The sequence below is a fragment of the Colletotrichum orchidophilum genome, assembly GCF_001831195.1.
Source record: "Colletotrichum orchidophilum strain IMI 309357 chromosome Unknown Scaffold_117.1, whole genome shotgun sequence".
NCBI classification, from domain to species: Eukaryota; Fungi; Ascomycota; class Sordariomycetes; order Glomerellales; family Glomerellaceae; genus Colletotrichum; species Colletotrichum orchidophilum.
The window spans coordinates 1-13447 of NW_019173073.1; the positions used below are offsets into that span (position 1 = coordinate 1).

General features: G+C 53.7%; 4 protein-coding genes across 4 annotated transcripts; 2 read left to right on the forward strand and 2 right to left on the reverse strand.

Annotated features, from left to right (window-relative positions):
• Positions 1 to 38: 38 nt before the first annotated feature.
• On the reverse strand, positions 39 to 409 carry CORC01_11127 (uncharacterized protein; the record flags this gene model as incomplete). Its single annotated transcript, XM_022622753.1, has 2 exons — positions 39 to 162; positions 222 to 409. The coding sequence occupies 2 exons, from the start codon at positions 407 to 409 to the stop codon at positions 39 to 41; spliced, it is 312 nt and encodes a 103-aa protein (XP_022470695.1).
• Positions 410 to 1429: 1020 nt separating this feature from the next.
• CORC01_11128 (purine-cytosine permease FCY2) lies at positions 1430 to 2951 on the forward strand (the record flags this gene model as incomplete). Its single annotated transcript, XM_022622754.1, has 6 exons — positions 1430 to 1493; positions 1583 to 1673; positions 1764 to 1928; positions 1990 to 2101; positions 2291 to 2388; positions 2456 to 2951. 6 exons carry the CDS (start codon positions 1430 to 1432, stop codon positions 2949 to 2951), a joined length of 1026 nt encoding a protein of 341 aa, XP_022470696.1.
• A 5419-nt stretch (positions 2952 to 8370) lies between these two features.
• Positions 8371 to 10146, forward strand: CORC01_11129 (major facilitator superfamily transporter; the record flags this gene model as incomplete). Its single annotated transcript, XM_022622755.1, has 4 exons — positions 8371 to 8514; positions 8608 to 8664; positions 8760 to 9060; positions 9131 to 10146. 4 exons carry the CDS (start codon positions 8371 to 8373, stop codon positions 10144 to 10146), a joined length of 1518 nt encoding a protein of 505 aa, XP_022470697.1.
• An 873-nt stretch (positions 10147 to 11019) lies between these two features.
• On the reverse strand, positions 11020 to 12974 carry CORC01_11130 (uncharacterized protein; the record flags this gene model as incomplete). The annotated part of the gene is made up of 5 exons (XM_022622756.1): positions 11020 to 11037; positions 11159 to 11327; positions 11413 to 11950; positions 12036 to 12105; positions 12162 to 12974. Coding segments are annotated over 5 exons (1608 nt in total), but the record flags the coding sequence as incomplete, so codon positions are not given.
• Between the last annotated feature and the right edge of the window lie 473 nt (positions 12975 to 13447).

Here is a 13447-nt window from a genome sequence, read left to right on the forward strand (position 1 = left end):
GGGGAAGGCGGGCCAGCTGTTCATGCAGCGGCAGTCTTTTACTTACAGACGCCCTGAGTCGCAAGGAAGGCTGTCACTGTGAGATTGAGAAGCTCCACAGACTCTCCAAAGGCTTCAGATAGTTTGGGAATAGCGGGAAGATAGATGTTTGCTGGCAGAGGGCTGCCCCAAGCATTAATTCCGATTTAGGCAGGTCCGGGTTCTGGAAACGGGTTCCTTACCTATAGAAACCTGCGACGGCGACCATTGCAACGATGAACCACTTCTCTTTGCGAGTAAAGATGCTGTAGGGCTCTGCCGGAGCGGTCTCCCGCAGCGGGAGGACGAGATTCTCGTGTCCGGGTAGGGGCACCGGGGCAGGTGCCGCGCCGGCCCCGGGATCCGGGACCTCGCTTTTAGGTTCAGCCATCGAGGGGCACGGTTCAGAGTGCGGAGTTCCGGGGGTAGGGGGGGAGGAGCAGGGGCCGTGATGGGCCGTACAGACGGGTCTATGGAGTTCTTCGCCTTACAGAGGGAAAAAAAGAGAGAAGGAAAGGAGATTGCACCTTGGCGAAACCCCGGCTGGCAAAATACCCAAATGATCTCGCCCTACGAAAAGAAATTGCCTGAGGTCATTCTAAGCTCCACGCAGACCCAGAAATCGGCCAAAAGATTCGGCGCCGGTTTCGGAGAAGGCGAAGTGCGAAGGGCCCCTCCGGCAGCGCCATCCGAGAAGGGGGAAGGGCCCGTCCCGTTTCTTAGTACGCTTTGTATTTGTTAGCCTGAATCGGTGTTGGCACATTACGATGATCGATAAGCAGACACGCAGACTGGCAGAGAGGCTCATGGATGGTGGAGCTGTGTGAATTCGGCTTGTGGGGTTTTTGAGCCGGCTGCGATGATGTATCCGGCGCATATCCGGGTTACCGAGTTCTAGGTTTAGTGATTGACTGTGCAATCACGGGCCAATGGCTACCAGGAGGTCCGATGGATCGGAGGCCAAAACTTTGAGATCCTGCAATCTCTTTTGCCTGCCTCTTATCTCACTGAAAATGCGGTTGCGATGGGTAGGCAGGTGGCAACCGCAGTCAATATTGCATAACTCAACTCCTTGGCGTATGACGCACTTATCATCAACTTCCCGAGCGTTCGCCTCCGGGCCATGTGCAAGATGATGGATTAAGAAGCTTGGTTTCCAATGAGGCCAACCAAAGGAAGCCTAGTTCTAGTTGTTCCAAATAGCCAATAAATCACTGTTCAATTACTTATAAGAGCTCGCCTTGCATGAACACCGGAGCCTATTGACCTCAACCGCACGGAGATGTGGCCTCGTTTTCACAGCGTTAACCCACCAGCGATGTAGACTAGACCCTTTTGCCGCATTTTCTCGAAACAGAGCCGCAACAAGGACGTGCGAGTATGAATGACTTCTCGGGGAAAGGCAGGCTCAATGAACCCGCCCTTGAGGGAGCAGCCTACACAAAAAAAGAGGAGCATGATGTCGAGGGCGCAAGGTCCGTCCAGGATGCGCCAGCAGAGGAAGTGGAGGGCTGGAAAGCCTTGCTCCATCGCTTAATGACATTCGATCGGGTTGAAGTTTGAGGTATCGCCCCGATTCCTGTCGAGAAGCGCGTGGTCGCCAAGACGCTCACCGTCTTCACGTTGTGGTGGTGCATGAACGCGAACATGCTCCCGTAAGTACTTGTATAAAAGGTTGAAAGAAAAGGGGCGCTCTCGAATAGAGGCTGCAAGGGGCCAAGGTATTATCACTGACAGGAGAACAGAATCACTGTCGGGATGCTGGGCGCAACATACGGGCTTGCTCTGGTAGACTCGGCGCTCGTCATCATCTTCTTCACTCTTCTGACGACAATGTTGCCGGCGTACCTGTCGGCCTTGGGACCAAAGACGGGTATGAGGCAGATGATACAGGCGCGATTTAGCTTCGGGTTCGTCTCGCCCACCCGCCGACAAGTAGAACTTTGAGCATTGCAACTGACGTACAAGCAGTCGGTATCTAATCGGAGTTCCCGTTCTGCTCAACCTTGCTACGCTGGTGGGGTTTTGCGTCGTCCTGGCCGTCATCGGGGGACAGTGCCGATCAGCGGTCGGCAGAAGCAACGTTAGTCCTGCAGTGGGCATCGTCATCGTAGCGTTTCTCGCCTTGGTGATCTCCTTTTGCGGCTTCACCGTCCTTCACCTATACGAGAGGTTCGCGTGAATACCGGCTGCTATGGCCATTATCATTGCGACAGGCTGTGGGGGCTCACACTTGAAAGATCAACCGCTGACTGAGCCAGAAACCGCACAGGCTATCATCTCCTTTGGGATGAATGAGGCTTCGTACATGATCCCTTGGGCGTGTCTGGCTTCAGACTTCACAACATATTTGGAGCCGTCGACTTCCTCGTGAGTCAATTCTTCGAATAAGTTGAGAGACCGAGGCAGGCCAAAGCTAACGCATCGGGCTAGGAAGAAAATCTTCTGGTACACCGATGAGCTACTTCGTGACCCTCAACTTCCAGCTCCTCCCCACGCCCTTCTCCCATAAGGCCACACTCAGTCCGCGCTACGTCTATGCGCTTCTCGTGACAGCGGCGGTGATTCCCGTCGGCATACGTGCAGCCACCGACTTCTTTGCGAGCTTGGAAAACTTCATCGCTCTCATAGTGTACTGGTCCGCCGCCTTCCTCGGCGTGATCCTCGTCGAGCACCTCTGGTTCCGCGGCGCCGACTGCGCGAGGTACGTCCCCGACGCCTGGGACGATGCTGCGAGGCTGCTGCCTGGCGTGGCTGCGTTTACGGCGTGCGTGCTCTGCTTCAGTATTGTCGTCCCCAGCATGGCGCAGGTGTGGTGGATCGGCCCGATCGCCGAGACGAACCGGGGATATCGGGTTCGAGCTGGCGGTTGCGGTGTCTGGGTTGCTGTATTGGTTTTTAGGTCGTTTGAAAGGAGGATTTCAGGGCAGTGAGAGAGAGAGAGAGAGAGAGAGTCCTCGAAAGACGAATGAGAATCGAACCGTGGCGGCGAGGCGTCTTCTTTGCGCATCCAACGGCTCTGCTGTCCGAATTGCACCGCTTGGCACGCTGGGGGAAATTGCAAGGATGGCAATTATATTCAAGACATATACTGTGCAGAGGAAAATGTTCAAGCCGAACATGTATCAAGTGCTTATGGGATCTAATCCGTACTGTTTGCTTGCAATACCTAGGCATGGAACGACGGGTGGAAGCATTCTATGCGCGGCAATAGACATATTCGCGTGGGTGCCTGCATCACCGTTCTTCACACGAGCCACTTGGCGCATGGATGCTCCCGAGTTTGATGGTTCGAGAACATCGAATCCGATGGCTCATTTGTATTTACCTGCACTTGCTGCCAAGGGCCATGCCTCTCTAGACGTGCCACGCGTCTTGAGCTTGATCCAAACAAAGCGATATTCGGGCCGGTGTCATACTCCCCTGCGAGCTGCGGTAAAGTGGCAGCTGTAAAATAATGCGTTCTTTGCTGGCACGTTCTCATTAAAGGAGTCGATGCTTCCACGGTGTGGTGTTCTCCTTGAGGCCTCTCGGGCTCATCGTTGCCGGTCGAATAAGGATTCATGTAAACGAACGGGGCCACGACAACACAGTGGGCGGCGGTGCTGCATATGCAAGAAGACGAAGAAGCAAACACCACGTTTTCGGCGGCAAGCCATCTCGCACAGGATTGCTCATGTTGGAATAACGCCCGAGAAGGGGCCCTGCAGAGAGGTCGCGGACCAACCAACTGGGACGACCTCAAACCCCCTTCCCGAAAATCTAGTACTCGCGTATTGTGGCCTGCCTCCTGTTTCTCACTGCGGCAATTGCGGAATAAGATCCGGGAGGAAACTTAGGGATGACTGGAAGAATGAGGCGAGAAAAGAAAGGGACTTGTTTGCTTTTCGCTGCATGCTGCATGCAGGCCATGGAGCCCCAAGGCCCCGGGAATGAAACCTTACCGCCTCTTGGTCTGTGTCGCCTGCTCGAACGGACGAGGTTTGGTTGGGACGAAGAGATGGGAGATTGGGAATACTGAAGGGAACGCGCGCGCGCGCGAGAGAGAGAGAGAGAGGAGGGAGGACGAGTAGGATGGGGAGGAAATGCATGTTCTCTCGTACAAAAGCAGGCGAGACATGCGAGAGTGTTTGACCGACAGGTGGCCATCATCTTCCCACTCTCAGTCAGTCAGTCTCAGTCATTTACTCTTGCTTAACCTTGCCCACTCTCAATGCCCTGCATCCACATTGCCGGTATCTATTTGCAGATTTCCCTTGGCCATGACTGACCAGCAAACAGCCACACTCGCCGGTTTCAACTAAAGCATGTGACGGCTCGGACTCTGATTGATCTGCCTCTCTCATGATCCGGCGCACCAGCAAAACGTTGAGAATTCATTTTATCGCCGCCCCTTCACATCCCTTCAACCGTGATGCCGGGAGTCGTTTGTGGTGGTTGCTAACCAAACCGTAAGCCACGGGAACGGGACCGGCGCGAGAGATGATCTGGCACGAAAACCAAACCCAAGGAAACACGAAATCAGGATGTCGTGAAACCACGGCACCCGTCCCATCCAGATGGCTCTGTAGTCTGTTGCAATCTTGCCGATACTACTACACCCGGGCACCCGGCGAACGGATTTGGAACTTTCCAGCCAATATCTGCCGGCGGTGGCCGTTCAAAGAAGGGTTTTGCCTCGTCGAGTGTGCTCTCGGGATGTGATTGGGCCATTTCATTACCCGGATGGGCGTTCGTCGCGTGGTTTCCCACATGGTTTATGCGGATGAGAGAGGTGTAAACGGGTAACGCCCGCGCCAGCGAGTGTTGTTGGGACCAAGGGGTGTGGTCTGTCTGTTGCCAAGTGCGTCAATTGTTGAACCTATTCTCTAACCTTGCGTTGATCTTGACGGCTGTCCGTCGTGAGCTATCATACTTTAGGTAGTGACTCTACATAGAACTTGCACATCGACCACATGAGCTATTGATCCTCTGGACCGACCGCCGCTTTACTATTACTGATTGGTGCAGGGAAACACAAAACGTGGTAACTCCGCCTCCTCCGGTGTGGGTGCTATGATTTCAGTCTGGGATGGGCTGATGTTGTCCAGGAAATCCGGGGAAGAGATACCATGACACATTGAGACTTAGATCCCCTCGTCCCCGCCAAAGTTGAAAGACCAACGAAAAAGCGCGCATTGTTTCGTTTTGGAGCCTGTAATGCGGAGGTAGGTCTCTAGTCCGGGTATGACTTCAGCCAAGTTTCAACCCCAAGCTGCCCCAGCTGCCAACACCACCAGGTCGAGGACCACAGTTTGTGTCAACGTCGGTCTCAATGGCGGCAAAGTTTATTTCGTCGTCCGCTTCCCCAGCTGTCTTTCTATCCCTCGCGGTACCATGGACGGCGGCTCTTCTCAACATGAAGCCATGGCCTGGGAACCGGGCTCGTCAGTCGCCAAGGCCTCGCCGGTCCTCCGTTTTGCCCCGAGCTTTCTGTGTGTGAGGGAGTTGTGGCTTGCACAATTCATGACGGTGCACCTGCGTAGTGCAAGTCTGCAACCCTCTATTGGCCTCCGGCGGTCTGGGCAGCTCGTGTTGCTCAACTCTCACTGCTCACCAAGAGCGTGTAGCTAGCTCGGGCGCCCGCCAAGTTCCAACCAATTGTCCCGGTATGCTGCCCAGTCTCGGCTTCATTGGGGGGGGGGGGGAGGGACGGCTGATGATAGCGGGAAGAAGCCCGTGTCCCCCACCTCATGTCGCTGAGGAAAATGAGCCCGGCTGGGCTGGGCAAAATCCACCCCAATGGAACAGGACATGATCGCACATGACAGAGCGACAGAAGTCAAAAGCACGCGATACCCCATTAGCCTCCCTCCTAGCAAGGTCTTGGCAGCTAGGAAATAGGCCCCCCAAGGGCCCAGAGCCCAGAGGATCACAGACGTCGGTAAGAATTCCCCTAGTTTGGCAATGAACAGGAGCTTGATTAGCTCGCCTCCACTGCCGGCCCCTCCCCAAGACTTCCAAGACTTTGACTAAATGTAATCAATGTGCTGTCGTCGACTCAGCGACGCTCTCTGTGCGGGGAAAATTGCCTAGGAAAAAGAATTGCGGGGGGATGGAGAGGAAGAGGGGCAACATGGGGGTTCGTGAGAAGGCGGGTTCCCTGTCTTTGGCCAACTATCTCGCTCAATGTCCGAACTCTGTCTACTTCTTATGCTTATTTCGTCCGGGGGTCTCCACGGGTATCGGTGGGTGAGTGGAGAGAGTCGTGAGGGGAAGACAGGGACACGATGATGGCAGATGGATGACGGCGGCACCGACGAGAGAAATGATGTTGTTGTTGGAGGGGGGGATTCTGTCGTAAATTGTCATGTTCTCACCCCTGTCCTCATCTCGTCCACTAGCACCTCCATCGGGTCACCCATTCTCTTTCCCGTTTCCTCCACCGCGCTACGACGTCCATCATGGAGAGAAATGGCCTGTGAGAGATTTGGGAGAGGACGTCTAAACCTTAGACTTAGTGCGGTACCCGTCCAGATGGGCTCATATACTTCGGAGACAAGGAAGCTAACGAGAGCGATCGAACATTCTATGCACTCAGTTTAAACTTCTCATCCGTCTAGCGTTTCTCTAAGTGTTCGCGAACCAACCAACATTCCTTAGCTTGCAGGCTAATACAGTCTCTTCAGAGGTAGTACAAACGACACCCTTGTGTCACACATTGGGGCGCGCAGACAATGTGCTGCCAGCACGGAGGAATGTTCCAATAACTCCAATAGGCCAACTTGCAATATCCTTAGGGCAACGCTGCCTGTCGTGTTTGTGTCTGGTGTCAGCATAAGCGCCTGCGTCCAGGGCTGGGCAGAAAAAGAAGTCGAGGCGCTGTGCGAGTCATGGACTCACGGATGCTGCTCTACAACCTTGGCATTGTCGACGCCAGCAAGCCTGTTCTTTCCCACCACTTCCCATTCACCTTTCATCGTGGCATTTGAAATGGATCATACACTAGTCTGGCTAACTCTTGCAGGTGATGCTCCGCGTTGATTTTCCGCCTTCTCCTCTCTTCCCATCATGGCGTCTCCATCATCTACTCTGCCCATAGCCTACCTTCGTGACTAGCCCCAGACTCACCAGTCTGCCAGCCAATCACTGGTAACAAACTCGTCCGGGGTTGGCTCATGAAAAGTGCCAAGAGCTCTGGGCATGCACCGGCGGGGGCAATGCATCGGTCGTACGGACGAGGACTTCTCGAGACACAAGCAACAAGCCCAAAAGTCTTGAATCTGAGCCAGAGCCATAGCCAGAGCCAGCCACACACATCTCCCAACCAAGGTCCCCCTGTCATTTTGTTCGTCTCGAGATGCATTTCAGCGCCAGCAATCTGCATGCTGCATGGCTACGTAGTACGTACCGGAAGCCCAAAGCACCAAGCCCTGCAAGCCCTGCCTGGAGACCGGCTGAGGCACTCTCCTCAGTTCTGGATGTTCTACTAGAGCCAGAGCTGCCAGCCTGACTTTATAGTCCCAGTTCATGTCCTGGGCAGTGCGGCGGCGAAGCTATGACTGACAGACAGGGTCCGGTACCCGTTCTGAGTACCCAGTTTCCCTCCGGTAGGAAGGCCACACGGTGATGTCTGTTGACTTCCGAAGAGGGTAGGGGGGGAAGGGGAGGGGCGTGTCAAACGTCGAAACCATTCAGATTGAAAGCAAATATCGTCCTTCCCACTAGGGTATGTGATGTATAAATTGTGAGTGTGAGTGGATCGGGGGTAGCACTCGGCGGTCACGGAGGGTCCCAGGCATGGCAGGAGTCTCTGTCAATAAGAGAGAAATGAGACGGCCGCCTACATCTCATCTCGTCGTCGAATTTATAAGAAGCAGCGCTCAAGGTTTCATCCCACCTTCGATTCGGATCTACCCCTCAAGCTCGTCCAGGTGTTTTTTTTGGAACTGCGCACATCCTCTCTCTGTTTCTTTCTCTCTCTCTCTGTCCGTCTCTCCGTCTCTCCCCTCTCGTCTCTGACGTCTCCCGTCCACCGCGTTCCACCACATCTCGAGTCCTCCTAAATCTCTCTCCTAACCCTTCCTTGCCGTGCTTCTTGGTTACCTACCTATGAATACACTTGAATAACCCGACTATTTGACCGAAAGACGCACCAGATTTGTGCGCCTACCTTTCCGCTGGATCCTACCTCTTGAATGAGAATTTTCCATTCATCTGAAAGAAAAGAGAAGCAAACAAACTTTTTTGCGGGATACCACAAACAAACCGCGGAAAGCAACGCGCCCGATTTGAACGCGCGCGCGCATACAAAGATCTCATCGCACATTAACCATTTACCGCTGGCAAATAACCCGTTCCAATACCGCAGCTATGGATCCCTACGGAAAGCATGATCCCGAGGTCAACGAGAGCTCGGACGAGAAGCCCATCGACTCCCAGTTCGAGCAGGCACAGATGCTCGCCGATCTGCCCGACCCCGATGCCGGAAAGTCTGCAGAGGAGCGTGCCGCCATCGTACGTGTGCTCCCTACCCGTTGATGGTTGATGAGAGGCCTTGGCGCCCTCACTTATAAGAGAACCTGACTTGCTGAGATTTTCGAATTCTAGGACAAGAAGCTCATGTGGAAGGTCGACCTGTGGCTGGTCCCCTGGCTCTCCCTCCTTGTAAGACACAACGCCTCCCGCCCCCCCGATCCTGCGCGTGAACGGCTGCGCGCGCGAAACGCAGTTGACGGCATACTGACTTTGAGTTCTCTTAGTATCTCCTCTCTTTCCTCGACCGAACCAACATCGGCAATGCGCGTCTCGCAGGCATGGAGGATGACCTCCACATGAACGGCACCGACTACAACATGTCTCTCACCATCTTCTTCATCAGCTACGCCGTCTTCGAACCCGCCACCAACGCCCTGCTGAAGCGCCTGACGCCGCGCATCTTCTTTACCGGAATCATCATCGTTTGGGGCATGATTATGACCCTAATGGGATTGTGCACCAACTTCTCTGGCCTGCTTGCTGCCCGTTGGTTCCTTGGTATCGCTGAGGCTGGTCTCTTCCCCGGTAAGCCTTTCTTACATGGCTGAATACCAAAAGCTGGTAGGTTGAATTATGACACTGATGCAAAGTCCAGGCGTCAACTACTACCTTTCCTGCTGGTACAAGGGATCCGAGATCGGCGTCCGCTCCGCCGTCTTCTTCTCCGCCGCCGCCCTCGCTGGCTCCTTCGGCGGTCTCCTCGCCGCGGCTATCGCCAAGATGGACGGCATCGGGGGCAAGCCCGGCTGGGCCTGGATCTTCATCATAGAGGGTCTAGCGACCATCTTCGTCGGCATCTTCTGCTGGTGGATGGTCTTTGACTGGCCCGAGGGCGCCCGCTTCCTGACCCCCGACGAGCGTATCCGCGTCCAGCGCCGCCTCATCGCCGACAAGCAGGGCCGCACCGCCGAGGACTTTGATAAGCGCCACATTTACGCCGCCATGAAGGACTGGAAGACGTACGGCTACATGGTCATCTACATGGGCTGCCTCGTGCCCCTCTACGCCTTCTCCCTCTTCCTGCCCACGATCCTCCGCGCGATGGGCCACACTGGCACCAAGGCCCAGCTGCTCTCCGTCCCGCCTTACGCCGTCGCCGCCGCTCTCACCGTCACCGTCGGTGTCATTGCAGACAAGACCCGCTGGCGTGGATACTGCAACGTCGCGACTGTCACTATTGGTATAGTCGGATTCGCCATGCTCATCGCCTCAACCAACCCCCAGATCCAGTACGCCGGCACGTTCCTCGGAGCCGCTGGTATCTACCCGACCATCTCAAATACCCTCTCCTGGGTCATCAACAACACCGAGGGCTCTCTTAAGCGCGCCTTCGTACTTGGCATGGTTGTTGGCTGGGGTAACCTCAACGGCGTCGTCTCCTCCAACATCTACATCAAGACCGAGTCCCCACGCTATCTGACCGGCCACGGCGTTGTCTTGGGCTACCAGGTGCTCTTCTTGCTTGGCGGATCCATCTTCATGCACTTTGCGCTCCGGGTCGCCAACGACCGCCGCAAATCCGGCAAGATGGATGCCCAGTGGGCCGGCATGACGGACGAGCAGAGATGGGTGGCTGGAGACAAGCGTCCTGACTTCATGTATACGCTATAGGTGCTACATGGTGCTTCCGGTTACTTTTATGGATTAGAATTCAGGCCAGGAGGCGTAAACTCTCTGTTCAAATATTTGAGTACACATGTCTGGGTCACGTAATGCCTTTGGAGCGCTCTTTTTGTGCATTCCTTCTCTCTGTGATGTCACATGCAATGATACCATCAACACGTTGGAACTTTTCTTTGCTTGTTAGTATGTGCTACCCATAACGATTTACCTGTGGCGTGACTTACTGTCCGCATACCTTAGCATGAGCCTGTGTGATTGATTTTCTTGACGCTCTTACTTCAATTGACAGAGGCACATATCAAAGCATTGCGGTCTGTTGTTCTAATCACGTTCTCCGAGTTTGAAATGCTCCCTAGAAACCTAGTTCTCACTATCTGAACTAAATTCAACAAACCTTGCCTCTGTTGTTGGGCAAGGCGAACACTGAGGTTCGGTACTGGGCATATTCCCACCTTCGTGCGACCATATGGAATCCGTTCTTTTCTTCACCTTGTCAGCCCAAAACTGCTCAACCTCGTCTGTAAGAGCGACAAATGTCCCCTCTGGCGCCAATCCAAGTCCGCGATGCAAGTCCTCGAGTTCTCGATCAGGCCGAACTAGAAATAGCGTAGCGCTGTCGATCGACTGAAAAACACTTTCAGTTCAATCCTCTCGTGTGTCGCACATCTGTCAACCATGCGTCTCTCAAATATCAGGTGCTCATGCAAAGGACTCTGTCCCTTTGAAAGAGAGAGCCTAAATTGCCAATGCCCCGGAGGAGGCATGAACAGGTCAAGAAAGTCATAGGTGCGCGTACCGCAATCCAGGTATCGCCGTAATCCCGTGTGTGGCTCCGGCTCGGATTGGGGAACCCGGAAGGGGTCACAGACTATCCTGAACCTATTTGTTCCGTCCGTGGTGAATGTATGGTATCTCGAATGCATCGATCGCTGGCCCTGTAATTTCCTTTTGTTAGCAAAGTCGCTGTATAAGGTGCAGGCAGAGCATTGGCCTGACTTACGGTGTTGGCCAGAAGTATCGTAGCAATTTCGTCCCACTCTGCATCGCCGCCGCCACCGCGGCCTCTCTGCACTTGCATTCCGAAAGCAGCACCGTTTTTGATGTAGGTTGCGATTGTTTGGTGGGCTTTGGCTGTTGCTATTGCTGCTCCTTTGGCAGTGTTGAATGATCTGTTTGTACCCATGTATGAGTTCATCCATCCAGTCTCGGGCCTGCCGCAGTACAGAAAAGCTAACGAAATGGAGGCCACCTTACTCGTACGGGGTTTCTGGTTCCTTGTCCAGGTAGACTATAGGGGGAGATGCTCCGCCTTGGGAAATCTTCTCGACAACCTCGTACAAGTAGTACTTGACCCTTTGGTTCTTAGCACCGCCCCCAGAAACAACAATTCGACCTCTGATGCCTGCCTGAGTTGACGCGATTTTAGCTTTCAAGTCTCTGATGCCCTTTTCAGCTTCAAGCAGTGGCCGTAAAAAGGCTTTTCGGAACATTGTGGTGAGGTCAAGGCGCGGGATAGTCACGTGAAAACGTTTGGAAGCTGAAGAATACCCACTCGGCCTCTCGATAGTCAGATTCATGTCTTCGAACTCCACCTTGAACTTGTCCGCGGCCTCTTCTCTGAACGGTTCCTTGTTTCCAAGAGCTATCAGGCGCGTACGGAACTCTTTCAGGAACTCGTTTCGAAGCAATTGCGTGAATTCATTGCTGCCGAGTTCGCCGGTGTCCGATTCAGCGTGACTGGTACAGAAATCGCCAACAGATGTCTCCAACAAGGCCGAGCCGCCAACCGTTGCTTTTGTTAGCCAAACAGTTAGCGTGCGGATTATCGATATCAAAATCTTAGGTGGTAGGATGCTTCATTTGATCATGAAACTTACCAATTGGATCGCTAGCTCTGAAAAGAGCTGTTTTACCTCTGGCCCTTCTCACGTAGTAGAGGCAGCCATTCTTCACACGTCAACATGGTAACCAGCTGTTTTAAGAAAGAAACGGAGAGAAATCACCATGCTGTGTCCGCCGAAGTCGAGAAAAAGAACATATTGGCTGTCATCCCTTCCTAGTCTTTTATCCGCGACGTATTCGTCTGAGCAGATGAAGTGAGCCATCGCCTCGGCTTCTGTGTGGAAATGGAGATGATCAAAGATATGGTCGAGGTCGAACGACCGACTGGTAAGCAATGTTGAATCCTTTTCTAAGGTGTCTTTGATAATAGCCTTGTATCTTTCGTGCTCTACGAGCGTCCAGTGAGCAGGAACTGACAGACCAAAGTCCACAATCCTCAGGGGCTTACTTCTCTTCTGGGATTCAGACTCCAGCCGAAGGAAGACAGCTTTGAGAATTTTCTTCAAACCCTTCGTTGCCCGATCTTCAAAGTCGGCGCTGTTGATATTTTTCAAGGCTTCCATTCGGAGAGAATTCTCTCCATTGGCAAAGTCCCTAAACGTGTCTAGGAAACCATCACCGAGGAAGAACTTGGCCGAGACCTGGGTGGTTGAGGGGCTTAGCTCATCACCAGTGTAGACCTCTTCAGTCCCTGAAATGTTGATATACCCGTTGAAAGCGCCCTTTTCGTAGCGGGTGCCATCTTGAGTTTCTAAGTTTCTCTGATTAAACAACACCTCTGGTTGCGAGACATAATCCTCGTCGTCGGAAGGCAAAGAGCAGACGACTAATCGAACAGAAGTACTACCCCAGTCCAAGCCCACGACGCTTCGGTTCTTGGTCAGATACAAAATTTGGGAATTTGACCGGCAGCGGAAAGGCTGGCTCACATGTCTTTGCGACGAGATACGGAAGCGTCGGACATCGCCTGGCTCCTGGAAACAGGCCCTCACCACGTCGTGCGATGGTATTCACCAAAGAATGCAGGAAATTAAATGATGAATTGGGTGGCTCTTCAAGAAGTGACGACGAGGGGTTCAAAGGAAATTCAAGAGTACGGGGGTAGATCGACTTCTCACAAAGCGAAAATCAAGCGAGAGACACGTACAACAGACAGTGCCTTGACTCAGCTAAGAAGACCTCCCACAAGGGGTAGTCTATATATAAGGTATATACACCTTACGGGGCGAGCCCACGGAACGGTCGCTCTGTGGGAAGCGGTCTTGCACGGCAGCATGCCGGGTTTCGCCACGTGTGGCGCTGCGACAAGACCCAGGTTGAAAACATAGTATTCATAGGAGGCCTTTCGGCTCCCGTCCGTTCCCAGTCGGCCACACCGCTTCGATAACTACACTAGGATTGAACAGGCACCAAATCTTTGTGGAAAATCCCTCACTGGGTGCCAGAG